Source organism: Sciurus carolinensis, chromosome 2 (assembly GCF_902686445.1).
Source record: "Sciurus carolinensis chromosome 2, mSciCar1.2, whole genome shotgun sequence".
Classification (NCBI taxonomy): Eukaryota; Metazoa; Chordata; class Mammalia; order Rodentia; family Sciuridae; genus Sciurus; species Sciurus carolinensis.
The window spans coordinates 5,923,251-5,950,582 of NC_062214.1; the positions used below are offsets into that span (position 1 = coordinate 5,923,251).

General features: G+C 42.3%; 2 protein-coding genes across 4 annotated transcripts; one reads left to right on the forward strand and one right to left on the reverse strand.

The window, feature by feature from the left end:
* Positions 1 to 513: 513 nt before the first annotated feature.
* Cstf1 (cleavage stimulation factor subunit 1) lies at positions 514 to 9,961 on the reverse strand. Of its 2 annotated transcripts, none has more exons than XM_047538585.1 (6): positions 9,791 to 9,961; positions 7,793 to 7,986; positions 6,205 to 6,482; positions 5,829 to 6,026; positions 4,725 to 5,115; positions 514 to 2,812 (listed from the first exon to the last, which is right to left on the reverse strand). In XM_047538585.1, exons 2-6 carry the CDS (start codon positions 7,959 to 7,961, stop codon positions 2,553 to 2,555), a joined length of 1,296 nt encoding a protein of 431 aa, XP_047394541.1. In that variant the 5' UTR covers positions 7,962 to 7,986; positions 9,791 to 9,961; the 3' UTR covers positions 514 to 2,552. The 2 variants fall into 2 exon arrangements, with proteins under 2 accessions (XP_047394541.1, XP_047394540.1); XM_047538584.1 differs by lacking the exon at positions 9,791 to 9,961 and adding an exon at positions 9,616 to 9,705.
* Positions 9,962 to 10,057: 96 nt separating this feature from the next.
* Positions 10,058 to 26,954, forward strand: Aurka (aurora kinase A). Of its 2 annotated transcripts, none has more exons than XM_047538586.1 (9): positions 10,058 to 10,169; positions 13,586 to 13,632; positions 14,502 to 14,769; positions 16,660 to 16,714; positions 18,123 to 18,314; positions 19,107 to 19,245; positions 23,790 to 23,938; positions 25,967 to 26,141; positions 26,274 to 26,954. In XM_047538586.1, the coding sequence occupies exons 2-9, from the start codon at positions 13,591 to 13,593 to the stop codon at positions 26,451 to 26,453; spliced, it is 1,200 nt and encodes a 399-aa protein (XP_047394542.1). In that variant the 5' UTR covers positions 10,058 to 10,169; positions 13,586 to 13,590; the 3' UTR covers positions 26,454 to 26,954. The 2 variants fall into 2 exon arrangements, with proteins under 2 accessions (XP_047394542.1, XP_047394543.1); XM_047538587.1 differs by lacking the exon at positions 10,058 to 10,169 and adding an exon at positions 10,180 to 10,463.
* Positions 26,955 to 27,332: the final 378 nt, after the last annotated feature.

The window sequence follows — 27,332 nt, forward strand, 5'->3', positions numbered from 1 at the left end:
GAAAGGGCTCTGAGTATCTGGTCTGTCATATATTCAGAAATAGGCCATCAAAGCAAATGCCTCCCTCTCTCCCAAGTCTGTTTCATGATGCATTAAAAAGATTGGTGCTTCACTGGGTGAAGTACCTGCTGGAGATCACTATGATAAGGCCCTTCCATCACAGAAAGGGAAGCTGCAGCCCAGAAGACAGATGACCTGCCTGACAACTTACCAAGCCAGTAACAGCAGAGACCAGACCCCCCACATCACCCATCCTAAAGGAAACCAAAGTATAAGACAATGGAGTTTTCTCCCAATGATCCAAAGAAATTGAACTATACTTGAGTCCTTTAAGTTCATAGAGTGAAGAACAGATAAAGAACTCAAGGTGATTCAGCTACAAACCAAGAGTCTGAAAACAAGCACCAAAGAGTGGAAAGTACCACTGAGGACAACCTTTTGAGAAGTGATGTTCAAATATGGGAACGTTCGAAGCAAGCTTCAAAAAATTATCATATACAAAAAGTTTATTTTAGAAATCACATTTCTTAAAAAAAAAAATAACTCGGTATATGTTCTCATTCTAACCAGATATTATTTATCATGTTTTTCTTTTTCTAGTACAGAGAATGAATCCAGGGGTGCTCTCCCACTGTGCTATATTCCCAGTCCTTTTTGTTTTTAAAAATTCGAGACCGCATCTTGCTAAGTTGCAGAGACTGGCCTTGAACTTGCGATCCTCCTGTCTCAGTCTCCTCCATCATTGCTGGGGATACAGGAGTGTGCCACTGTGTCCAGTTTACTTATCACTTGAATGCCTGGATGTTATGTGGTACAAATACACCAAGTCCATTCAATATTCTTGGCACTTAACCGGCTCAAAACATTGACTTTTAAAAGATTAAAAAAAAAACAAAAACAAAAACCTCAAAAAAACTCCCCACAACTTATTTTGGAAACACATAGAAGTACCTTGATCTCAAAATGTTAAGTCCTGAAACTATGGAGCCATTGCTTAGTCTAAAAACTGTAAAATAATAGGCCCTGTTACTTTACTTCATGAACAACTGAAAAGATCCAATGGAGCTTGTATCAGGAGTGCAGTGTTCACTTCAGGACACTAGCCAGAGCAGGATACAGAAGCCTTAAATCTTGGTTTCATAGGTGGAAGGCAACAGGGAGGTAGGGAAAAAGTGGGGAGTTCTGCTTGATGATTTTTGGTAGAACTGGTTATCCTTGTTCCTGTTAAGTAGCTTTTTTCTAATCTTATCAAATAGCATTCACAGATGGCCAAATTCAAATACTGGAGGTCAAGACCAGCCTGGGCAACAGAGCCAGACCCTGTCTCTAAAAACAAAGTAACAAAAAACAAACAAAGAATACTTAATGGTTAAATGGTTTTTATATAGACCAAGGAGTTAAAATAGGCCTCAAGGATGATGACTAAACAGAATTTCTGTGCAATAACTTCAAGAAATATCTATGATATAAAGCAATTACTTTTACTTTAACCTATCTATTTTTATCAAATGATCCCAGACTGCATTTCTAGGTGCTCCTACCCAGATCATGAAGTATGTTTTTGGGGATAAATATAAAGCAAAGTTTATGTTTGTAAGAGGGGAGTGTATGGTTGTCTCACCCGGATAGAACTGAATCCAAAGAAATACTGCCACCTTCTAAAAACTTCAAGAAAAAGAGAACTTCTATGAGATGGTTCACTATACGTCTTTGGAGAATGCAGCTGCCATGAGCATCTGCGATGAGAAGTTACAGTCCTGCTCAAGAGAACTGAAAAGTCTTGTTACCTCAGAAACACCTGAGAGCAACAGCAGGTTTCCCTCATCTTGCTTAGACTGGTTATTTTTTTTCCTCATCAAATTGTAATAACTTTATTGGAAATACATTTACTAAATTTTATTAAATCCTGCTGGCACTGGAAGAACACGTGGGGGTACGATAACGTGATCCCTAGTGCTCTTCAGGGAGCGTGGGCCACTCATTTTACTGAAGTGAAAAGTATGTAACACTGAAGTTGCAGACTTGAGCTTTATTATCAGAATGTCATCATTTTAGGACAGAACTGTCTCAGAAATGGTTCAACATGGCACATACTCTGGATCCTAAGCCGCATGCCTGCTCACATGCCACCGTATCTGGAAGGAAAGCTACAAGAGTGCAGTGCAAGAGGCATGGAAGTTGACAAAGTACCAAATGAAAGTTCCTCATGACAGATTCACTTGAGATCTAGAAAGCACTTTAATATTTTATCCTTCTCCAAACGATCAAGAGATTCCAAAGAAATGGCAAGTCCTGTATTTACAAAATCGATGAAAGTCACACTGTAATAATCAGTGAATGTAGAACAACTGCACAGATCTGTGTTTCCAACTTTTTCCACCATGATTCTACATCAAGGTAAAAAAAGATTCTTTTGTACAAATCCAAGAAGGATGCAGAGAGGTGGCAGCACAACTGTCAAAGATGGTGCAATGACTTACTACGGAAGCTGGTGACAGGACACGGGGAGGAGGGCAGAGTCCTCGAAGCAAGAACCCTAGTAGTGAAGTGGCTCAGTCGGTGGTTGATCTCCGGTACCAAAACCGTGCTCTGAAGTCGTCACTGCACGTCATAAATCCGGGGTTGGTGGGTGAGTGCACTATGCAGCGAACAATGTTGTTGTGCCCCAAGGAGAGCAGGTTCCTCCGCTCGGCTGTCCTCGAGTCCCAGCAGCAGAGGCTGATCGTCCTTTCGTCAGGCAGCAACACATAGTCCTCTGTGTGGTTAAAGACAGCCTGTGTCCGGTGCACCTGCCGTCCACTCAGACCCGCACCTGCCAAAGAAAACTGAGGTTAAGGGTGGTGGACTGAGGGACAGTGGTCCAAGCTTACATCTCAGAACATTCTCTAATATTGTTCTAATCCTTTTAATATAAAAACAGCATTTTAAAACTGTTAAAATGATACACCTCTATAAATCTAGAAACTAAAAATATATGAAAATCACTTTTAGGTTCACTGTCTGGGGCAATCTTGACTTTCTATCAATAAAATCCTTTGCTTCTTGGATTGATAGAAAATTGGTCATTTATACTATTGGGCCTCCCCCTCCCCCCCACTTCTTTTATAAAATGGCTCCATGTCCTTCTGGCCCCTTTCCTGTCAAATGTAGCTCATTTTTTTCTTATTTCTAAGGTCTCTTTATAGATTAAGACTATTAACCCTTTTGATGTATGTATATATACTATGTCCAACGTTTATAACTGTTCAGTGTTAAGTATTAAATTTCTGTTGTTTAGTTTTTTCTTTTATTTCAAGAGTGCTTTGAATTCTGACAAAAATATCAAAACTTAAATAGAAATCTTAATGCACTGACATGACAGGGTCTTGACCTATCAGGAAAAAAAGAGGATTTGTACATAAAAAATCAGTATAATTTGATTTCTGAAAAAAACAAACTGCAATTTTCATCTAAAACAATTCTGTTGGCCATATATCACCAGGAAACATTCCAAACATTCACGTTCTCGTCAGCAGCCTGATGAATCTGTGTGGATGCACTGCACCCCTGGGAAGGGGTGGCAGGGCTTCTCATGTACTCTGGTCATTTCTGTTCTCCTTTTTGCAACAAGCACACAGTTGTTCAATAGTAATAAGATATATTTTAGAAATAGTTTTGTATAAGAGTATTTTAGTGAAGGTACCAAATGATGATAGAATGGCTCTTCCAGAGTTGCTGGTTGTATACATACATACACCAGAAGCCGGAAAAACAGCAGGGAAGCAAACACCCGTTACAAGGAGACACATGAGGAAGGTCATGCTGCACCCTAGTGGCTCAAACATCACCAGCAGGTTGTAATAGTGTTTTCTTTTGAGCGTTCTGAGCTATATAGTCATGGTGATTCTACTGTATGACAAACATTTCACAAGACATTTTTAACCAAAAAAGTCTCTGCTGCTATAAGAATGGTAGAATTAGACACAATATTTTAACATTCTCTCTCTTCTAGTTACTATTGGTGGGATAAATTGCAACAGATTTATAATAAAAAAGAATTGTACAGACACACCTGTTACCAATGAGAACAACTGGAATTGAGGATTCTACAATTATTTAAAATAATTAAAAAAAATATTTTTAGTTGTATTTGGGCACGATACCTTTATTTATTTTTATGTGGTGCTGAAGACTGAACCCAGTGCATGTTTAATTTTGTTTTTCTGTCTGAAGAGCCCACTTTCTATCTGTGTTGAGTGCATGTATGCTCTTATTTGGGGAGCTACCTCTGCTCTCTCAGGAGTATGGCAAGATCTTCCCTTTCAGCTCTTCTTTCCCTAGTGCATACTATTACTGAGATCCACCAACTGAAGCTTTTCTCTAGTTTGCATTCCTGTTTTTGTCAAAGTGGGGCAAATCATCAGTTTACAAATGGACCACCAGGTTCTCAAATGTTCCCTACGTGGAATCCAGACCTAGTCTATTTAAACTGTGATGTGTTGAGAAGAGCAAAGTTGTTAAGCCATGAGTCTGTTCTCAGTTCTGCCTCCTACCAACTGTAGCCTTGGTTAACTGATTTAACCTCTTAGATAATAAACCTCTAAGCCTTGTTTTGCTCTTACCAAAAAAAAAGGAATAACATCTGCCTTATCCATGCATAGCACTGTGTTGCTCTACTGCAAAGATCTAAGATTTCTGGAAACAGTAAAGTGCTACAGAAATGTCAATATCAACTTCTCACATACCTGTGTATCTGACCAGTGTTCGTCCTGTTGATATTTCCCAAAGTTTAGCTACAGAGTCTTTTCCACTTGAGAGAATGTATTTAGAATTTTTGGAAAAAATGGCAGAACAGACTTCAGCTCCGTCATGTGCTTTTTCAAAAGTTGTGATGCATCGATTTGAAACACCATCCCATAATTTGATGCAGCCGTCCTTGCTACCAGTTACATACATATTGGCACTGGGATTGTAATTAACAGAACATATAGCATCGGTGTGTTGATCTTGAGGATTGCAAGAGACGAAACACTGAAAGGTGTTGATATCATAAAGGCGAAGAGTAGGGTGCTGAGTTCCAACAAGTATAAAGTCTCCCGAAGGATGGAAAGAGATGGAGCGCAACATTTCAGCTTCCTGGAATGACAAACATCAATGTCTAAGTGATCAACTGGCAAACATTAAATGGAGGGGAAATGTGGACAATGTCTGGCTGATGCAAGGAATTCATAAAACAATTACCAGATATTATATATGTATTGGAAGGAATAAAAGTATTTTCTGTGATACGTCAAAGTATCATTTTTTAAAAATTTTAGCAGATTCCCAGACCTACATGGTTACTGAAGATAAATGCACTTAATAGCTTTGAATTGCTTCAGAGATGCAACTACTAAGTAAAAAATAAAGTTTAACCACAGGAAGATGGAAGTCAGTACTAAAACCTTGGTATTTCTGCAATGCACAAGATATAGTGCCAAGTATCATGATTTCAATAAACACGTGACAGTTTCTGAATTTTTTTGTTTGTTTCCTGAAAGTTATACTTTTAGGAGAGGTGGTAGTTTTGTTTTTAATAGAAATCTGAGATCTTTAAAAAGTGATCTGGATTCTGAACCCTAGTCCCATGAACTGTGACTGGTCCTGACCAGCCAGAATAAGTGGGCACACGGCAGGATGTGAACTATGTGCCAATGGAATCTGATCCTTGTGCCATCCAGCATGTGTCTCGGTTGCTGTCCTTGTTTTACAGGATGACCACTGAGACTACTTTAAAAAAAAAGAAGAGCTGTTCAAAACCTCCCTATGTTCAGGAAAAAATGTAAAGCTCCCTTCCAAACATTTCTAACCTGAATGTATTTGAAGGCTCTTTTTGCAGATGGTTTGGAATAATCAAATAATTTAAGGGTATAATCCCTCGAACCAGATGCGAGGATCTGTTCTGTTGGGTGGAAAGCAAGACATGTGACTTCATCCACGTGATCATAGAGTGTGCGAATGACTGGGTGGTTTTCCATGTTCTGCTGTGCAGTCTCATTCATCATGACCTAGACCAAAAAGAAAAGTAGAGACACTCAAGGTACAGAACTGTCTGCATCAAAGCATACAATTCACAGCTATGGCAAACCAGAGCTTGCTTTTGCTTGAGAATGCGCAACAAGAGGCAAATGGTGAGTACATCACTGTTTTTTTTTTTTTTTTTTTTTTTTTTTTTTTTTTTTTTACCTCTATTGGCATGGCACTTTTGGCCAACATTCTTTCTGTGTCAAGTATCTTTATGGAAGCATCAGCAGATCCGGTAGCTATCAACTGCCCATCTCTACTATAGGTAGCTACACGACATGGTCCTTTATGGGATGTGACATAGCATGTTTCATATTCGGAAGCCTCTGGGGACATTGTCTGAACATCTGCATCAAACTCCAGGTCAATACCGGTGCCGGGGGCAACTGTATCTGATCGACCAATTGCATACTGAACCGCAGTGTCATCGTTCTCCATTCCTGGAAGAAATCAAAATTAAAAGCTTGAAAAAAAAATTTAAAGGTCAAGACAAAGTTCTGGATTCAAACTGAAAGATGTTCACCAACATTAACTTACAATTTCTGTGGGCTGCATGACACCTAAAACTTTACAAAAGTTCATGTTCCCTGCCATGCTGTCCAAGGTTCACGACACTGCGAGGCAATATGGGCTGGTGGAAGAATAGTCTCCCACAACCAAAGTCAATTCCGTAGGTTCGCCTCCAAAGTTTACTACTATAGCTACAGTTACAGAAACAAACTATCAGTTCTGTAGTTAAATTATTCACTTTTCCCTTAAATTTTAATATTTTTAAGGTTGAGATCTGTTAGCAGCAGATATGAAGCAGTCAGCTACACTGTTACCATTACTGAAGTGGTTTTGAAAGAATGAGGTTAAATAAACTGAAGATGATTTGGAACATACATTTTAAACTTAAAAATAACCATATACATCACATAAACAATACATTTATTTGTATAAGAAAATCTATAACTATATACAAATAAGAAAATAACAATGATCTCAAATTTTACCAAATAAATTGCTGTTAACATTGTGGTATGACTTCTGGTTCTTTTCCCACGCATATAATAGCTTTGTTTTTCAAACAAAAACAGACCTGAAGTGTGTACTATGCTATTTGTCCATTCAATCATACAGAATAAAACTCTGAATCAATACATTCATCTACAACACCATTAATTTTAATTATTGCATTTAATTTTATGGATATTTAAAACTTTATAGATAATAATATATTAATAGTTGAGCATTTTAATTTATCCTCTTGATTTCCTCAGGATAAATTTTCACAATTGGCTTTACCAAGTCAAAGGGAATAAACATGTTCGGTAATTAAACACCTTGTTGAATGCCAGGTAAGTATCAGGATATACTGATGAAAGACTCTTCTGTTCTTTACAAAGCTTGCAGTCTTTCTTGGTGAATGCTGGGGAATGGAAGTGTGAGAACTGCCAAGAAAACAATTCCAAAACAAGAAAAGAATTTATAGACAATAAATCTGTTAGATAGTGGGATTATTTTAAAAGAGATAAAGAGGAATCTGAGATGCTATCTGAGTTGAGATTTAAAGGAAATCAATGGAGTGCTCCGGTTCATGTGTACAAATGCACTAGAACCAGCCTGAAGTCTTCATGATCTGGACTGCACTTTACCCTTTCAGTATCCAACACTGTATTTAATACCTCGTTGATACCACAACTAAATAGGAATAATTTCAACATCTGAAACTTAAGTATCTGATCTATGAATTTGCATAATGAGATACCTAGTTTGATGAGATGCAGGAGCTGCTCGGAGGGTGCACAGACAGACTGAGGCTTGATTTCATTTATGAGGCCATTAGCAATGCTGATGTAGCCGTCATAGAGCAGCTGGCTAATGATCAGCTTGTAGAGCTGCTGGCGGTCCTTCAAGCCCACTTTGGTTCTGTACATGTTGGAGAAGAGAACTGTTTCTCAGCTGCAAGAAAACAAGGTAGATGATGAAACATGAAGACAGTAGTAAATCACAGAAGTAATCCAGGAATCTCTAGTCAACTAGTCTTGCAGGGCTTAAATCCCAGCTCTACTAGCTGCATTTTTTTGGGTTAGTGACCTCATTGTTTTGAACTCAGGTTCCTAAGCTGTTACATAAATTACTAGAGGTCAAATGAGATGGTGCATATAATGCCCTGAGCTCAGGGCTTGGCATACATAAACTATTTAAGTTAATGTTAGCCAATATTTGCAGTAGAATCCATCATCAACTTTTCTTCTCTGCCAAACTATCCACCTATGATTTTTATTCTTTATTACTATCCTAAAATCTTCCATTTCTTCTGTTAATTAAATACTGGTGCCTACAATAGGCAAGACAGCTACTATTCTATTGAATATACTGTTTCCACCAGCTGAGCTGTATGTTTACTACTGGCTGTTATGTTCATTCTTAAAACCTGTTTTATGGCAATTGACTTTATTACTATAATTAGATAATTTGGGTAGTAAGCCAATATGTGAGGGCAAAAAAAAGCTACTGTACCAGAAAAACGAAACCAAGTTGACTGCTTTGGAAAGATTCAAGGGTAAATTGCTTAATGAGACACTGACAAATAAGATAGGGTCGAAATAACTACAAAAATGAAAGAAATGATACACTGTGCACTCAGATTCATTTACAAATGTCTAATTTCTCCTTCAGTCTTTGAAAATGAAACAAACCATAGGTGGAGGTTTCTGGTTTATGCAAAAAAAATTCCAAAAGGTGGACGTAATGAATAATTTGATTATCAAATATCAACATATGTATATGAATGGACAGATCAGAAGGTTGCAGGTGTCTGGAGACAGCAATAGAGAACAAAGGTGGGTTCAGGGCCTGAGTTCTTGCACAGTGCTGGGTGTCAATAACAATATTTACCAAGCATTTCCTTCCTGCCAGATATCGTGTTAAGCAGTTTATAAACATTGATTCATTAAATTGAAAAATATGCAGCAACAGATGTTCATAAATCTACGCTTGTGCAGACAATATTAGAGTACAAAAGAGATGATGAAATGAGCTCAAAGAGCAAAGGACACACATTCAAAGTAAAGCGTGGCTGAGTAACTCATCCAAGGTTAAAGTGGCCGTCAGAGCCGCCCCACTCCATGGCCCAGAACTTAACAGCAACGCTATCCTCTCTTCACTTCGGTCAGATGCATGGGTTGGGAGAGATTTCAAAAAACAAGAAAAGAAAGCGGTCGAGCCACACTTCGCCTACTGAACGTCCGCTCGCTGGGCTGGGGGAAGCCTGTTTATCATCTCCATTTCGCAGGTGGGGGCACTGAGGCACAAGGCCAGGAGGCCAGGAAGCGGACTGAGGCGAGGGCGCAGGGACCCCTCGCCGAACGCGCCGCGAGCACCGGGGAGCAGAGGCGGACCGAGGACCGGGTCGTGGCGAGAGCGAGGCCCGGGGAGAAAGGGTGTGCAGGCCCTGCCGGGCAACTCAGCACGCAGAACTCGGGCGCACGTCTCCCACTCGCTCTCGACCTGCCCGCCCAGTCCTTCACGAGACCCTCTGAAGGCCCCAGCCAACCGCACCGGCCCCTTATCCCCCCACGCCCGTACCCGCTGATAAGGCTCTCTCGGTCTCCCACTCTCTCCCAGAAAGATGGAGGCGCGAATGCTGCCCAATGGATCGCTCAGCGCGCACGTTCATTGCGCACGCGCAAAGGGCGCCATGCTGAGCGCTGCGCTATCGATCGGTCCCACTCTCTCCTGCCCTTCTCGCCATCTTACTTACTGGCACGTTCGTTCGCCTCCTCTGATTGTATCTTCTGTTCGACAACCTTGACACCAAGAGGCTGTTGTCTCACGAACAAAGGCCCAACCCTAGAGAGCAGCACGGACGCTAGAATGGCCCCGGGTCTGACGCGCCGTTGGCTCCACCACTTCCGGAATCTCACGCGCAAGTGCGCCTGCGTGCCGCCTGCGTCTTGCAACGTGAGTCAGGTCGTCGCGTTGGTTGTGAACCAATCAAAAAGCAGCCTCGCCCTGGCCTAAGCCAATCAGCTTTTGAATTTGAGGGTTTAACTCCTCTTTAAAAAGAAGAACCTTTGAATTGTAACGGCTGAGCTCTTGGGAGGACTCTGCAGCCCGGGGTCGGAGGTGGCATCCGGCTGGTGGGTATGGAGGGCAGGCGGGTCCCGCTGGGAGCGGCGGACTAGGGCTGCAGGGCTGCGGCCCGGGCGTCCTGCCGCCGCGCTGTCCGCCTCCCCAGCCCGTGCTCCGGCTCCCGGGGCCGGGCGCGGGTAGGACGCGCCTGCTGGGTTTTGCAGCTGGTGGTGGAAGCGGGTTGAGTAGCTTTGGGGTTTCTGCTTGGGTTTTGTACCGGTGGAGACCTGGCTTTGCCGTCTTGGTGTTTTCATCCTAGCGGGGCTGGGGACGCCGAGCTGGGACGATAACTGGCGGCGGAGGTGGGTCTTGCGAAGGAGGCGAACAGGTTGAGGTTTCACGGGGCCGCTTCGGGTAGAGCATCTGGGAGGCCGTCGTCCTGCTGGCTGGATGAAGGAGTGCTGCGTGAACGAGAACCTGCGGAGGCCGGTGTGCTCGGCTGCATCCCTAGCCCTGGACCTGGGGGCAGGTGTCGGGTTTACTTAGGGACCTGGGTGAAAATGAGCCCGTTACAGACGCAGAAAATCAGAATCTCGGGCGGGGGGACGATTCTCGTGTCATTAACAACCCCCCTCCCCCAGGTGATTCTTATGTTAAATTGAGAGCTACTAGCACAGCACATACGTTAATCGTGTGGGGATGTTGAAATGCAGGAACAGGTTTATTAAAACTGGGACTGGGACCGAGATTCTAACACATCCGGTGGGGTAGATGTAGCTACTGTCCTTGACTTTTCACGTTTCCACTTCCTCTTTAACCTCTTTGTTTGCTTGAACTAAAGGCCCTTGGGCAACATGTACACTTCTTTGTTCCTCCCTTTCATCTGGAGGAGGAAACAAATATGAAACCTACTGTGCTGTTAATATGTTAAAATGTAGAATAGTAAACCTCCGGTTTGAACTGAGTGGGGCCTGTGAAGGTCATCTGGTCATGTGCTTCCTGAATCTGGTTGCAGATCTGAATCACCTGAAGTGCAGTGGGGAATTGTGGGTCAGAATCTTATTCCATTATGCTTATTATTCATGTTACTGAAAGAAGAATTTTGAAAAAAAAAAAAAAAAAAAAGTCTATACTTACATTAGAAGAATGTTGAATAAAAGGCCTTCAGCATATGTGATCTTATTAGTCTGCTACTTGTAAACGTTAGGGAAATGTAAGAAAGCATAGTGCTTTCGTGGAAAAAATTAAAACTTGCTTTGCTCAAACATGAATTTCCTTTTTATTACTGTTACTAATCCACTGTTTTATGTAAAGGCTCTGAGCTTATTAGTCTAGTTGCTGACTTCATTATGAAGGTATTTGCTTATTTGTAAAATGGATGTGAAACTCTGGGAATGCTTTCTGATTGGATTCTAGAATAAAGAGAACACCTGGATCAGAAAGATTTTTCTGCTTTTTTGGTGTTTCATCTATTAGATAGATGTTTGTGCCTGCCTCCCAGTACTGGCTAACAATGTTTTAATCTCTTCTTATTATTGATTTCCTTTGTCAGTGAATTGGTTCATTCCAAAGCAATGGAATGTGAGTTGCATGCTAGGAACTCTTCTAGGTTTGGGATGGTAAGAGTGAACTCAATGGGGCTTGCTTTCATGGAGCGTTTCTGTGGAGTTTCTCAACAGTAGCAGGATATCTGAGTCTGGGGAAATGGACAGTAAACAGATGCACATGATGATATAAGATGTTAAGGGCTATGGAGGAAAATGATTATTCTGGAAGGAAACATTGAGCAAAGACCTGAATTAAGTGGAGTGAGCTACACATGTGAGAAAGAATTTAAGAGATAAAAGGAACAGGAAGTTCAAAGACCTTGAGCCAGGGGAGACCTTTGAAGAAAGGAGCTTTGTGTGACTGATGTGCAGTGGACAAAAGGGAATGAAGTCAGGTGGTCAGGATCCACATTCTATGAGATCATAGACTTGTCTGTGCAGGTGGGAGTTTGAATTGATTTGATGGAGCTGGAGAGCCATGGAGATTTCTGTACCAAGGATCATGTTGATGGGATCAGTAGACCATAGTGAAGCAAGGGTGGAAGTGGGGAAATCATTGGGAGTCTCTTGCAAGTAATCCAGGGGACAAAATTATAGTTGAAGCAGCTGGTAGTAGCAGTAGAGATGGTCACAGCGGTAGAGCCTACAAATTATGCCAATGGATTTAGGTGTGGAATTTTAGAGAAGTAACTACGGAAAGGTTATGCTAAGGCTTTCAGCCAGAGCAGCTGACAGAATGGATTTGCCATCTGCTGAGATGGGGGTGTCTGTGAGAGAAGGAGGGATCAAGACTTTAGTTTGGGACATGTTAAAATTGAGATGCCTCTCAGATGACCAAGTAGAGATGTTGGGTAGAAAGTAGGTGAGCTAAATCTGGAGTCCAGGAAGAAGTCTGGACTGGAGATGGCTATTTGGGCATCCTTAACCTGTGGATGGTACTAAAACCCAAGGAGATTGTATGAAGTCACCTTGCCAGTATGTGTAGAAGTAGTGCTGGGTCTGAGCTCAGGGCACCCCATGAGCACAGAGGGGAAAGGAGTGTGGAGGTGAGAGGTTGCCTTTTGGATGTATTAGTATCAAGATGCCTGTCAAACATTTGTGAGAGGTTCTAAGTAGGTACTTAGATATCTGAGTCCAGCAGTCAGAAGAGAGATTAGGGCAGAAGATGCATTTTGAGTTATCCTAATAGAGGTGTTTAGAGCTGAAGCACTGGATGAGGGTCCCTGTTAAAGGGTAGAAGTAGAAGAATCAAGCACTCATTCCTGGATCATCCCAGACAGCGCAATTTGGGGGGAAAATGTGGCCAAACCAGCAAAGAAGGGTAAGAAAGGGCACTAGTGAGGTGGGAGATAAACTTGAATGCCAAGAGCAGGGAGTAGGAAGTGGTGAACCCCAAAGTCAGATGCTGCTGAGAGACAGATGAGGGTGGAATTGAGGGTTTGCTGTGACTGCACGAGGGGTCGACCATGAACCCAAAAAAGTGGGAGAGATGAAAAAGCCTCCTGGGGAATGGGCTCGGGAGGGTGAGAAACAGAGATGAGGGCGGCTAGTTCTCCTGGAGCTTTGCTGTTGGGAGGGCTCGTGGCTTGAGGTGGCTCTGGGGTAAGGAGGACTTTATTTTTTGAGAGCAGGAATTGCAGCAGGTTGTGCTTGGAAGGAAGTGATCCATCAGAGCAGGAAGTCAAGTCTAGGAGGGAGAGTGCTTGAGGGGATGGGTGACATGCAGTGTACGGGGGAGGGAGGGGTTGGCCTGGTGACAAAAGCCACACGTCTGTACGTATGTCAGATGAGAGAGTCCTCCTTTATCAGCTTCACTGGGACAAAGAAAAGTATAAAGATGTGTGTGTCGTAGAGCCCTTTCGTGGGGAGCTGTAACTGCCTAACTTAACACTTTGAAGCAGATGGCTGTTTTTAAAGGTTCTTATTTTTCTTTTCAGGCATTATGGACAGATCTAAAGAAAACTGCGTTTCAGGGCCTGTTAAGGTAAATTGAATAATTCCCATTCACGTGGAGATGGAGCTGGCATCTGAAGTTTCTCCCAGCTTTACTGTGGGTTGTGACTTCAGCTCTCTGCTGCACTCCTGGCTTTGCCTGCAGCCTGCTGTGCTGAGGGAGCTTCCTTCCAAGCGATTGGCTTGGCTTGAACTCTGACCCTCTGGAGCGCTCGTGCGGATGGACTTTGAGGCTTCTCTTTCCAGCACGGGCCCTTGGTCTAAGATGGGCTATTGAACCTGCAGTAAATCTTGCCCACCCCATCAATTTAGTGAGATTAGCTCAGGGATTTAGAGTTACTGTTTAATCTTGCACTTTGCAAAGGCAGGTAAACACAGTGATAACCTTTGAAGAGCCTATGTTTGTAAGCACTTGGAAAATGAAACATTGGCAAATAATTGTAATAAGCTTATTGTGGAAAGCCTGGCATGTACCACAATTCAGACTTTGTTGAAGATAACCATTGTTTGACAGTCTTTTTTAAACATGTATTATCAAAATGATTTAATGGAATTGGGATTTTTGTATTAAGTTTTGAAAGCAATATAGGAGTGTGTTTCTAAGGCATTGAGAATTCTTAGAAAATATTTAGTGTCTCCCTCATTTGATGGAAGTTTAGTTGATGATTTGTTAATGGAATGAGGGGTGTTTTTGTTTTGGAGTGTGAGGAATTGGGATAGGAAGTATCCAAATATCCCTTTCCATCGTTTTCATTCCTCTGGAGATGCTTATTAAAATAGCTTTCCCTTTCCATTTATTATCAGTGATATTCATTATTTTCCTGCACTGGAAAACTGGAATTCTCAACATCCATTCTTTATTCATGAAGACCATAAAGCTTGTTTTCCTTCCCATCCTAGGCTGCAGTTCCATATGGTGATGGTCCAAAACGTGTTCTGGTCACTCAGCACATTCCTTCTCAGAACCCACTACCTGCAAGCAGTGGCCAGGCTCAGCGGGTCTTGTGTCCTTCAAATTCCTCCCAGCGTGTTCCTGTGCAAGCACACAAGCTCGTCTCTAGTCAGAAACCGGGACAGAAGCACTTGCAGGCAGCCAGTGTGCCTCGCCCTGTCTCCCGGCCAGTGAACAACACCCAGAAGAGTGAGCAGCCCCCGCCATCGGCACCTGGTAAGCCAGCTTTTGACTTTCAGTGAAGTCATTTATTATTTGGAGCCCTGCCCAGCCCTGCCTTTTACATCACATGTATTGATGAGAAAGTAAGATGGCCACATTCACGTAACAATGTCTGTGCTAATACAGACTTGATTCCTGTCCTCTTGAAGAGTCGGCCATCCAGGGACACTGCCAATGCCATGTTCTCTTGATTGCTTATTAGGGGATGTTGGGTGTTTGTAGCAGATATGTTTGAGGAAATGAATATGTGAAGTTTGGGCATGTGGAGGGAAATGTCAGAGAAGCGGAATGCAGGCACACGGATGTGATGGGTCACGTCACGTGGGCATTGCTGCTGGTTTTGGGGTAGGGCTTCCTCTCCATGCATTGGGAATCTACTGAAGGTCTTTGTGGTACTGGAGGTGGGACCCAGGGCCTTGCTCATACTTAGGCAGGTGCTCTACTGTTGATCTACATCTCCAGCACATTTTTAAAATGATATTTTGAGATATCTCACTAAGTACCCCAAGCTGACCTTAAACTTGTGTTCCTCTTGCCTTAGCTGCACAAATAGCTGGTATTGTAGGTGTGTGCCACTGTACCTGGTGCTGCTAAGTTTCTTTTCTTTTCTTTTTTTTTTTTTTTTGAGCAGCGATGGGACTGGTTAACCTTTAGAAAGCTTTCTTGGAGGCACCGTGTGAATTGGAGAGTAGTAATGCTGGATCCAGGGTTTGCAGATGGGAAGAAGGTTGATCAGGGTGCCAGTGATCTGAGCAGGGCGCAGCAGCATGAATGCCAACCGTTTTTATTTACCAGCAGTAAATGACTCCTTCATCCATGTTGTCTCATCCGTCCTCACAACCACTTCATGAAGGTAGCCAGAGTTACCAACTCCATGTCACAGAGGAGGAAGCTAAGCCTTGGAACTTCTCGTTAACGTGACCAAAGACAGCCAGTATGGAGAGGTGCCAGTAAATTTGAGAGCTTGTTTAGGATGCTGACTGGAGAGAATGGGGTGATAGACCTGGAACATGGGTAAGGAGGAGTTAGGGATGAAGGTGTAGGGAAGAAAAAGAACTTCCCCTCCAACCTCAGAAGGTTCCACCTGGGCTGTGCTGCCAGCAGGTAGAAAGTCTCTCAGGTGACTGCCTCATCCTAGCCTCTTCCTTTAGCAGGTGCTTTCCTGAGTTGATTTTATTTAGAGATGTACGTTGCTCTTCCAAAAGCACAGCTTTTCAAAGCTGCCCTGTCTGCTGTTCCCCCAAATAAGCAGCTTGAAATCTGCCAAAGAAGTATCTTTTGGGTGGCACATCCTGGCTTCCCACAGTCACTGCAGTTTGGAGCATGCTGGGCTGATGAGGCGGTATTGGAGGTAGATGGTAGCATTTCACAGCTAATGAAATAGTGACTTTAGGCCCTTGCGGTATAACCGCTTGTTGCACTTATTTTCTGGACTGGTGGTTTCTATATTTCACTTTGGAAGAAGGGTGACCGGCTTGTTTTGTTTCATGCTCTTGATGATTCAGATGTACTGTACAGGTGTCGGCTGGCCCCGTGTAGTAGGGGGCAGTGATAAGGGGCAGTTTGTCATGGTGGAAGATTGGTAATTCTTTTCTAGAAGCTCTTATAAAGAGAGGCTTTAGGGAGAATCTACATAATCTCTATCTTTAGATTGTTTCTGGAGGGGTAACTTCCACTGTTACTTATCTTTACTGTAGAAAGTTTGTACAGGCCTCATGTGGGAGTCCTGTTGGGGGTTCATAGACATTTTTCTCTTAAAAAAACTAAGAAAGCCTGGATTATCACTTGTGGCATACTAAATATTTTGTTATATGTTCTTTGATTTCTTTTTTTAAACTTATTCTATATAGTTATAAAAACAGGATTTTAATTTATTCACTATAGGAAATAATCCTGAAAGGGAACTGACATCAAAACAGAAAAATGAAGACTCAAAGAAGTAAGTTTTCTTGTTTACCAGTTCTACTATTAGTCTAGTAAAATACACCATTTCATTGCAGAGAGTTAGTTATGAGGTTGCTTTTTTTTTTTTTTTTTTTTTTTTTTTGTACCAGGGATTGAACTCAGGGACGCTTAACCACTGAGCCACATCCCCAGCTCTTTATTTTTTATTTTGAGACAGAGCTTTGATGAATTACTGAGGCTTAACTTGTGATCCTCCTGCCTCAGCCTCCTGAGCTGGAATTACAGGTGTGTGCCACTGTGCCCTGCTCATGAGAACTTTTATTTTCATATAGAAGATAAATGTTTCCAGAATCTTAAAGAAATCTTTTTTTTTCCCCCCAAAATTAGGTATTTACTAGGGACTTAATTTTTTTTTCTTCAGTTGCTTTTCAAATATAGAAAAAGCTTGTAAGGATCTGTTACAGAAAATGTGCAGATCTTCTCTACCCTCAGAAGTTACTAGTGTGTGTGTGTGACATGTATGTCCTTTGCATGTGACTTGTATGCACTTTTTTATTCTTGTATCAAAGTTCAGGCTTTTTTGTTTTGTTTTGAACTGGGGTCTTATTAATTGCCCAGCTGGCTTCAGACTCTTGGGCTTAAATGATCCTTCTACCTCAGTCTGATTAGCTGGGACTACCCAACACACCTGGTTAAAAGTGCAAGTTTTTTAAAAACAGTGTCACATTGTAAAACTGTAAACATATATGTGACTAGGTATTTTGTAATACTGATACAATTATTGCATTTGTTCTGTATTATAAAGACTGGCTGTGGTTTCTGCCCCATTTTCTAAGCACCTGCTCCTAATCTCTGAACTGGACTCTAGCATAGAGGAGCAGGGGCCAGGAATGACCCCATGGACTTTTTTGGTTTCAGCTGCCTACTGGCTTTCTCAGAATTGAACTCCTGTGGTTCTCATGCCCCACTGACCTATGGGGTCCAGCCTGCTTCCACTAGTGACAGTGGTTCCATGTCCACCTCCAGAGTGGCTCTCCACCTTAGAGAGGGTTATCTTCTCCCAGGATGGAGGGAGGTGGTTGGTTTGAAAGAGGACCTGGGTGCTGGGATCCGGACTGCTATTCCTCTGCTGTTACTTAGCCTTTCCTGTGGTCTTCAGGGTTGTTGGCAGGCCCCGTGGTGCTGAGCCTAGAGCAGCCAGGGACATTCCCACTGAGGGTTGCTTTTCTAAAAATGCAGCATTGTTCCTCAACACCAACACCGCCTCTCAGAGCTAATGGCAACTGAATGCTTGAAGCTTGTTACTGGTGGCTCAGTTCTTGTTGAGGGTACATATTAAGTAGTTCTGAATATAATATCATTTATGGAATGTCTACTTCTTATTGATAAGTTGTTAGTTAAGATTTGTTTTCACATTTTAAGATGTTCAAATTACTTTCTAGAAGGCAATGGACTTTGGAAGATTTTGACATTGGTCGTCCACTGGGTAAAGGAAAGTTTGGCAATGTTTATTTGGCAAGAGAAAAACAAAGCAAGTTTATCCTGGCTCTTAAAGTGTTGTTTAAAGCTCAGCTGGAGAAGGCTGGAGTGGAGCATCAGCTCAGAAGAGAAGTAGAGATCCAGTCCCACCTGCGGTGAGTATCCAGACTGCTGTGCAGAGGAGTGGTAGGTGGGACTTAAAGTTCCTAACAGTTAAAAAAAAAAAAAACAAAAAAAAAAAAAAAAAAAACAAAACAAAAAAAAACTGAAATCTCTTTTAGGAGGGCTTGCTTCATAGTGTCATGAGGAATGATTAAATAAGTCATTTTCCAAAGACTTCTTTGCTATGGTTCTGAAAAATCACTTGAGAATTTAATGTTTTGTTAAGGAGCTAATTTACCTGGGGCTTGCTGCTGTGTGTGTGTGTGTGTGTGTGTGTGTGAGTGTGAGTCTGTGTGAGATAGTTAAGAGGGTGGCCCCCCTTTCCTGAGGCAGCAGAAATTGCCTCTGGCAGCCTGCAGCTTGACTTGGTCAGTGGAGGTGTTTGTTTTGCTTGCAGTGTTTTCCAGATTTGGATCAGGTGCTCCACTCTGGCAGTATCTGGTCTGTACTCCACCTGCCATCGCAGTCTGTTCTCGTGACCCTCTTGAGTGGATTGTGCTCCTTTCTTTTAACATGGAGAATATGTTGCGCTAGATTTTCCTCAAGAATAGTGAAACCTAAAGGAAGGAAATAGTCTGAACTGAACTGGAGGTCCATTAATACTTTGAAATGTGTGTAAAATGATATATATGTGTGTATTTTTCTTAGAACGAGACTAGTTTCAGACTCTGGGGTGGGGCTGGAGAGCAGCCTATTGTGTGAAACACAACTGGTTTTATTTACGTGAGGGGTGTTCTGGTATTTGGTGCTTCCTTTGGTGTTACAGTCCTCATCCTTTGTTGCAGGCATCCTAATATTCTCAGGCTGTATGGTTATTTTCATGATGCCACCAGAGTTTACCTAATTCTAGAGTATGCACCGCTTGGGACAGTCTATAGAGAACTTCAGAAGCTTTCCAAGTTTGATGACCAGAGAACTGCTACTGTAAGTTTTCATTCATTGTCCAGGCTAATTTTTCCTTTATACCTATTTTCCAATGCAACTTGCCTTTTGTTATAGGAGATTAAGTTCTGTCTTAATGGAAAGGTAGCTTAATAGGTTCAAATGTTTGAAATGGAAATATCAAAATGGCTTTGTACCACACGTGCAGATAAAACTAGGCACAGGTGGAATGCTGTGGTTGGTTTGTTCCCATAGCTGTTTTTCTGCATATAGACAATTGCCACCTTTACTTCAGAAGAGTTTCAGATTCACAGCGGTCATGAAGAGGACAGAAGGTTTCCACGTGCCCATACCTAGCTCCTGTTAACATCTTGGTGTGATACTGTCCTCACAAATAATGAGCCCTTATTCTGTGACCGTTAACTAGTCTGTGCTTTTGCTGAGCTGGGTAATATTTCTCATGATTAGGCGGGGGCTGTGGGCTTTTGAGGGGCAGACTGCAGAGGTCAAGTGTGTTCTCATCGCCTCAGGGGTGTGCACTCTTGGCACGACCTGTTGCTGGGACGTGGGCTCCATCTCGCACCTGAGGTCGTGTTCGCTAGTGTGTCCACATGCAGCTCCTGCTTTCCAACCCTCTCCCTACTGTCCTTTCAAAGGAAGTTGCTGTGCGGAGCCTACACTGAAGGAGAGTGGGAGAAGGATTTAGGTAAATTATCAGGAATTATATACCAGAACTTGCCTGCTCTCCCTAATTAAGTCAACCATTTAAAAATGGATTCATGGACATTATTTTATACTGATTCATAATCCAGTACTACTTTATTTTGATGAACAGATCGTTCCAGCGATGGCCACTGGAATCCCAGTCTTTCTGTATTTTGTTTTGTGCATTTCCTTTCCATCTGGCGTAAGATGCTCAGCCTCATCTTGTATATTTCTTGCCCTATTTCTAGAAACGGCCCATTTCTCCAAGGGTCCTGGTTCTTTTCCTTTGAGACTGATGTTTGAAACCAAGCTCTAGAGGCTGGGTGTGCTGAGCACCACTGGGGGATCACTGCTTCCGGGACCTCAGCTGACAGGGCACAAGGGCATACGTGCAGATAGGGATCGTGTGTAGACGTGTCTTACCCATCTCTGTCTAAGAGCAAACACGAGTTCATCCTGAAATCTTCACCCAATCTCTTACCACATGGATCATTCTAAAACACCCCCCTTATCTAAGACGACCACACTGGCAGTGAGAAACCTGAATTTCACCATCTACCACGCATTTACTTATGTCCACGGTACATATGTTACTACATGTACATGTACACATGTACGCACGTGTCAGCTCTGCTAACCAGTTACCTCTGGGGACAGCTGTCAATTAGAATAGTGTACACGACTCCTTGTGTCTTTATTTTATAGACACCACTCGTTTCCAAAGTTACTCAGGCCAACACACTTCCCCCACCATCAGTGAGGGTGTTTGACACGTTTGTATACATTTAGATTCTTTTGCCAGTCTTCATGCCATCCCAGATCCCCTGACCTCCTAAGTGTTTCCTTTTCAAATGTTATATACCAGTGTTCACTTTTGATGCTGTAAAGTTGAGTGGATGTTGACACGTGTGACATGCATCCACCGTGTGTCGGGTAGAAGAGTTTCACAGTTCAGTAAACCTGCACATCACCTGCTCAGCCCTCCTTAGTCTCCGGCAACCTCAGGGTTGTTTACCGTCTATTGTTTTATCTTTTCTAGAATATCATAATTGTAACCATAAGAGCACATAGCCTTTTTAGATTAGCTTCTTTAACCTAGTAATAAGCATTCAAGATTCAACTGTATTTTGGGGGGGCTTGACACAGCTTTTTTCATGCTTCTAATCCTCGCCAGCACTTGATGTTAGTGTTTTGAACTTTATTCATTCTTAGAGGAGTGTGGTGGTATTTCCTTGTTTTAATTTGCAGTTTTTTAATGGCATGTAACCTTGAGCTCGTTTGCCATCTGTATATCATCTTTGAGGCACCTGTTGATCTCTTACCTTTTGTAACTTTTTGTTTTTGTCACTGAGTTTTAAGAGTTCCTTATACATTTTGGATACAGGTCCTTTATTATATATGTCTTTTACAAATATCCTAATCTGAATTTTGTCTCATTTGTTCCTTCCACAAAGCAGCTTCTAATTTTAAGTTGCAGCATGTCAGTTTTTTCTTCCATGACTTGTGCATTTCCTGCTCTTCTCTATGTGAATAAAATTACTTGTAAGAGGTTAATTGTTCAGTCGGCATGATACTGTTGAGTAGTGATCACTTTGATTTTGTTTTCTTGGTGGGAGTCTCTGGGTTGTTTGTGCCAGTTCTCCTTCTTGTTGGCATTCACTTAGGTGGCATTTGAACTGAAGTGGTTTTTACTTTCACCGTCTGCTGAAGTCACACCATCTCTGGTGACTGTTCCTCTAGCCTTGTCTTTGCAATTACAATGTGCTACTTAAATTTTGTCTTAAGTATCTGTCCTGCTAAGTGAAAGTAGATCCATTTTATTTTCTTTTTAAATATTTGCTAATCATTTTCTTGTTTAATTGATCATTGATATTTCTTATGAATTCATCTGTTGGGTCAACTTTCCCTTACAGATCAATAAGGAAACTATGATCAATAGTGATAGTGTTTCTGTATAAAGTACTAGGTTTTTATCTTTTAATCTTGCTTAGAGTAGATTGTAATTTTATTTTTGGTAAATTGATCATTTTTTTTTTTCTCCTCCCAATTTCTGCCTTGTACTTGTAATCTTACAGTTTCTGTATCATACTATTTCCCATTTTCTTCCTTATTCCTGAGGCTTCCATTGAGGTTCTTTCTAGGTTTCTTAGTAGTTAGAATGAATACACCTGTTTTCTCTTTCAAAGTCATTTAAATAAAAGTAACTGTACAGAAAGGGTGGAGACTCTTGCATAGCCACAGTTCAACAGAGCTCTGATTGAACTCTTCGCTTCTTGCCAGGAGGTGGTCTGAGCAGGGAGGGCCCACTGCCCTCTGGAATCTTGCCCTGGGAGCTGGCACAGCATGAGACCAGCCTTCTTTGATTTACCTTACATTTACTGTGGTCTGCATTTTCTGGTTTGGGCTGAAAGAATTAAAAATGCCCTTTCTGACTGTGACATTTAGTTTCCACCTTTTTTTTAGTAAATCTTCTTGGTATAAAATAATGTTCAATCCTGTCTAGCAATTACTTTGGTAAACAAACTTCTCGAAGTGTTGTCAGTTACATATATTCTTTCAATATACTCTCCCATTCTTCCCTGTATATTAAAACAATTCTAGACTTCCTAAATCTTGAGATGGGGCTGGAAAATCTTTTCTTAAAAGGGATGGTAACTTGCCAGATCAGTGGTACATGCCTGTCATCCCAGTAACTCCAGATACCGAGGCAGGAGGATTGCAAGATGGAGACCAGCCTCAGCAATTTACCGAGGCCCTAAATAACTTAGTGAAACACTGTCTCAAAAGATTTAAAAGAAAGGGCTGGGGATGTGGCTCAGTGCTTAGGCACCCTTGGATTCAATCTGTAGTACAAAAAAACAAAACAAAACCCACAACACTTAAGGAAACACAACTAACATTTGTTTTTGCATACTTGTATGCTGACTAATGAATTAATATGCCGCACGATTGTGCAGTTTTTCTTAGGCATTCTATTTTGACTGCACAAACAACTGAGACTGGGTCAATGTAAATAACAAATTTATTTCTTCCAATTCTGGAGATTGGGAAGTCCAGCAAGGGTCCCACATCCGGCTCGGGTAGTCTTTTCTTTTTTTGGTACTGGGGATTGAACCCAGGGGTGCTTTATCACTAAACTACATCCCCAGCCCTTTTTGCTTTTGTGTGTGTGTGTGTGTGTGTGTGTGTGTGTGTGTGTGTGTGTGACTCTGGCTGGAGTCTTATTAATCATCCATGGATGAAGGCATCGGAGTTAAGGGCAACAGAGCCAAAGATGGAACTTAAGCCCTTTGAAAGTCAGTGTTGATCCACTCATGAGGGGGTGCCCTCTCGACCCAGACACATCTCCCCTTCGGCCCCTCTCTGCACACTCTTGCATTGAAGGTTGTTTCCAACATGTGCTTTTTGGGGGACACACTGAAACCATAGATGGCATCGTTGATATGCCAGTGAACTTAAGTCTAGTTTCTGTTTATTGTTTAGGATAATTTTTTTCCTGATAAACTTGAAGTAAATTTTTATCTTCAAACAGGTTGTATTGTTGTAGAGTGATTTTGGTTTTAAAAAAATGGGAACTGACTGCACTTAAAAGATTTAAAAGAAAACTACACATTATAAATCTGTAATTTGAGTTCTTCAGCGTTGATACATTCCTTAATTCATTGCAGCTGGGCCCAAAATTGCCACGTGGGGGTGTATAGTTTATAATTGGTCTTTCCTGTCTTTGAATGTCATATCAGCTGTATTAGCAAAGAGGTAGCTTGTACAATGTTTAAAATCTGCAAAACACATTAAAAATCTTTGTTGTATTTTCTTTTAGGAAAGATATATTGTGTTGTATAAGATCTAAAACACAGACTTTTGATACTTTTTTCCAATAGTACATAACTGAATTGGCAAATGCCCTATCTTACTGCCATTCAAAGAGAGTTATTCATAGAGACATTAAGCCAGAGAACCTACTTCTTGGATCAACTGGAGAGCTTAAAATTGCAGATTTCGGGTGGTCAGTACATGCTCCATCCTCCAGGTATGTAACTTTATAGAGGTAGAAGTTGTTAAGCAGAAGTTCTGGGGGCTGATCATGAACTAAGTGCAAAAATTCCCTAAAATATTTTGTTGTGGCATATGACTGACCCATAAATTTTAGGTCTGATAATAGATGTTATCTTTGAGAAAACTTTATTCTGTGACCAGGTAGGGCTATACATGGCACTCTGGGCCCACTGTTTAGGATGCTAAAGAGGATGCACAAGTCAACACATGACAGTTTTATGATAAGCAAGATGCAGATGTGTGGGGGAAGTCTGCCTTAATGGTGAGAAGGAGACAAAGTTCCAGAGGATAGCAGAACAGAGATCTACAGCTGAAAGTGCAGTTCTTTGGGGAACTTTGAAAACCAAATTGGTTTGGCTGGAGGTCTGAGGATGGTGGGAAGGAGTCTGTTTGCTTTTTGTCGGCAGGAGGAACAGTCCTTTCTTTACCCCCTTAAAGATGAACAGGGACATCACCTAATGAATCAACCGCATCTTAGGTGAACCTGCCAAACGAGAGCCAGACTATTCTCTGGTTTTAAGTTGATTTGGGTTTAAATAAGTTTTGATGCTTGGTGTGAGTGGGGCATGAAGTGTACATCTACTCTTTAGGGCTTGTCAACTTGGAGGGAGGACTTTAAAAGTCATCAGATGATAGTTATTAAGATAGCAGTTAGGGGCTGGGGAGATAGCTCAGAGGGTAGAGTGCTTGCCTTGTAAGCACAAGACCCTGGGTTCAATCCCCGGCATCCAAAAAAAAACAAAACAAAAAAGATAAGCAGTTAGAAGAGATTGTATAGCCTAAAACAGATGACGTGGGGTGGGGTTGTTACAGGTCATTTCTGTTGTCAGCTATGTGTTGAATCTGCTGTTGTTGTTTTATTTTTAACTGATGGTCATCATTGGCAGCTTGTCACCTAGTAGGACAAACAATAAAGAATTGTAGGCTCCATGGGGCTATAGGGTTAACCTAGACCTTAATGTGGCCAGTGGTGTCATCATGACAGAAAACACACAGCTTATTTTTTCTGAAGAGATCATTTATGTGAATGTTGATGGCCATGTCACCCTGCATCTCAAATGTTAATACCTGTAACAGTTTCCTGGTTGTCGTGGACCCCTGTGTGAAGCCCCCTGAGTGGTCTCAGTGGGGGTGAGAGCTTAGACGTCTGCAGAGGCACACTCAGTGGTGTGCCCTGGTGGGGGCACTTGGTCAGTGTTAGCTGCATGCGTGCTCCTGGTTCACTCGTGGGGCACCAGGCCAGGCTGAGTGCAGCTCAGAGCCACAGGAACCTCACCGTCTGCGGTGGCGGGATGTCTGTCACCCCCAGCTTATTCGTAACCGTGCTGAAGGCACACCAGTCCACCCAGTGCCTCACTCAGCAGGTCTCACCATGGCCACACTGGCTGCACTGCTTTTTTGTAAACATTTGAAAATGGGCTATGGTATCGTGATCCTTGAGCACCTCCTAAAAACCAAGGAGAGACCCCTGTGTAATCACAACCATTATCATGCTTAAGAAAATTAAGTGTTGTACATATCTAACATTTATTTCAACTTTCCCCAGTTGTCCATGAAATTTTGTAGCTGTTTTTTAAATAAGAACCAGCAAAGGTCCATCCTTTGTATCTGATTCTTTGGTCTTGATCTAGACCATCCCCTATGCTTTTAAATGTATTTTTCTGATTGTGGTGTCACTTGGACCTAATATAGAAATTCCAAATTGTGTTTACAGAAAACTTTGTAAGGCAGCTTTTACTTGTAATGATAGTTTCAGTTTCTTGTAGATTATTCAGAGAGGTTCTGTAGTTGGACAGATGGGGGTGAAGCTTGGTTGACAGCTCTGTGATCTTACACATTTCTCTCTTCTCTGCCCTGCCTGTAAGTGGGGTTGATAGTGCTTCCTGCGCAGCACGGGGTCTGGCCTGGTGGGGGCACTCAGTCAGCGTTAGCGTAATTAATGATCCAGCAGCTGCTGCCACGGTAAAACAAGAGCATGTCAACCCGAGTCTCCGTTCTTTAGGAGAACCACTCTCTGTGGCACCCTGGACTACCTGCCCCCCGAGATGATTGAAGGCCGGATGCATGACGAGAAGGTGGATCTCTGGAGCCTTGGAGTTCTTTGCTATGAATTTCTAGTTGGGAAGCCTCCTTTTGAGGCAAACACACACCAAGAGACCTATAGAAGAATATCACGGGTAAGGCTAACAAAAGAACCAGCGCTATTAGAATTATTTTCTTATCAGCCTGAACTTTAGGCTAAGGTTGGAACAGCAGGCTACTTGGTCTTTCTAACCCGTGTCTGTGACATGTTGTCACTTGTGCTCCAGGTTGAATTCACATTCCCTGACTTTGTGACAGAGGGAGCCAGGGACCTCATTTCAAGACTGTTGAAGCATAATCCAAGCCAGAGACCAACTCTGAGTGAAGTACTTGAACACCCCTGGATCACAGCAAATTCATCAAAGCCACTGAATTGCCAAAAAGGCAAGGAGTCAACTAGCAAATAGTCATCATCGTGCAGGGAGAGAATCCTGAACCAGGGCTGTGGTACAGTCTTCAGGAACATGCTGCTGAGACTCCTCTTACTGTTAGTACCTGCCTTCAACCTCGAGAGAGCACTACAGGAAATGTCACTTGGCCTTCTGAGCATGCAGTACCTCAGCCTCCCTATCCAGAGAGCTACACTGCAGTGACCATGCCCTTCGGAGGAAAAGTGGCCATGAGAGTCATGCTACTTTTACTGGTTTCACAACTGGAGGCTCAGTTTGGCTGCAGGTGTACCCACAGCTGTGCCGGGCAAGGTGGCCTTGCAGTGGACAGATGGGAGTCTGGTTGTGAGGAAAGTGACCACTCTGCCCTGGGTCAGCTAACGAGCTGTGCAGCAACCTTTAAGTACCTGAGTGTGTGTGTAACTTATTGGGTGGCCAAGCCTGTGAAAGCTGTTGGAATGAGTATGTGAATATGTGACTTCCTTTTAAATGTTAAAATAAAGGTTTTGTATGGACTTGTATTTTTCCTTCCATGGAGTTCTCTTAGGAAAGCTCAGTGTCTTTCAACCCTATCAAGCCTGTGGATTTCTTGTCCTCTTTAATGCTGTATGATGTAGGAACACGGATTCTCTTGGGCCTTGCTTGGGACAAGAAGAGGCCAAGTGTCTCAGAGCTATTTCTAAATGTTAGGGCTTTTTTTTTGGTCTAACTGCAGTGCATGGATAATTATTTCCACCACCTGTTCACTGTTGCCACTTACACTCCAGGTTGACTGATAGAGGGAGCAGGTCGCGCCCTCTTGGCTGTTGGATATTCTAATGAAATGTATGGTTCTCAGTGTCAACTGTAAACCAAAGACAGGGTGAATGCGATGAGGAAAAGGCGGAAGTGTGATCC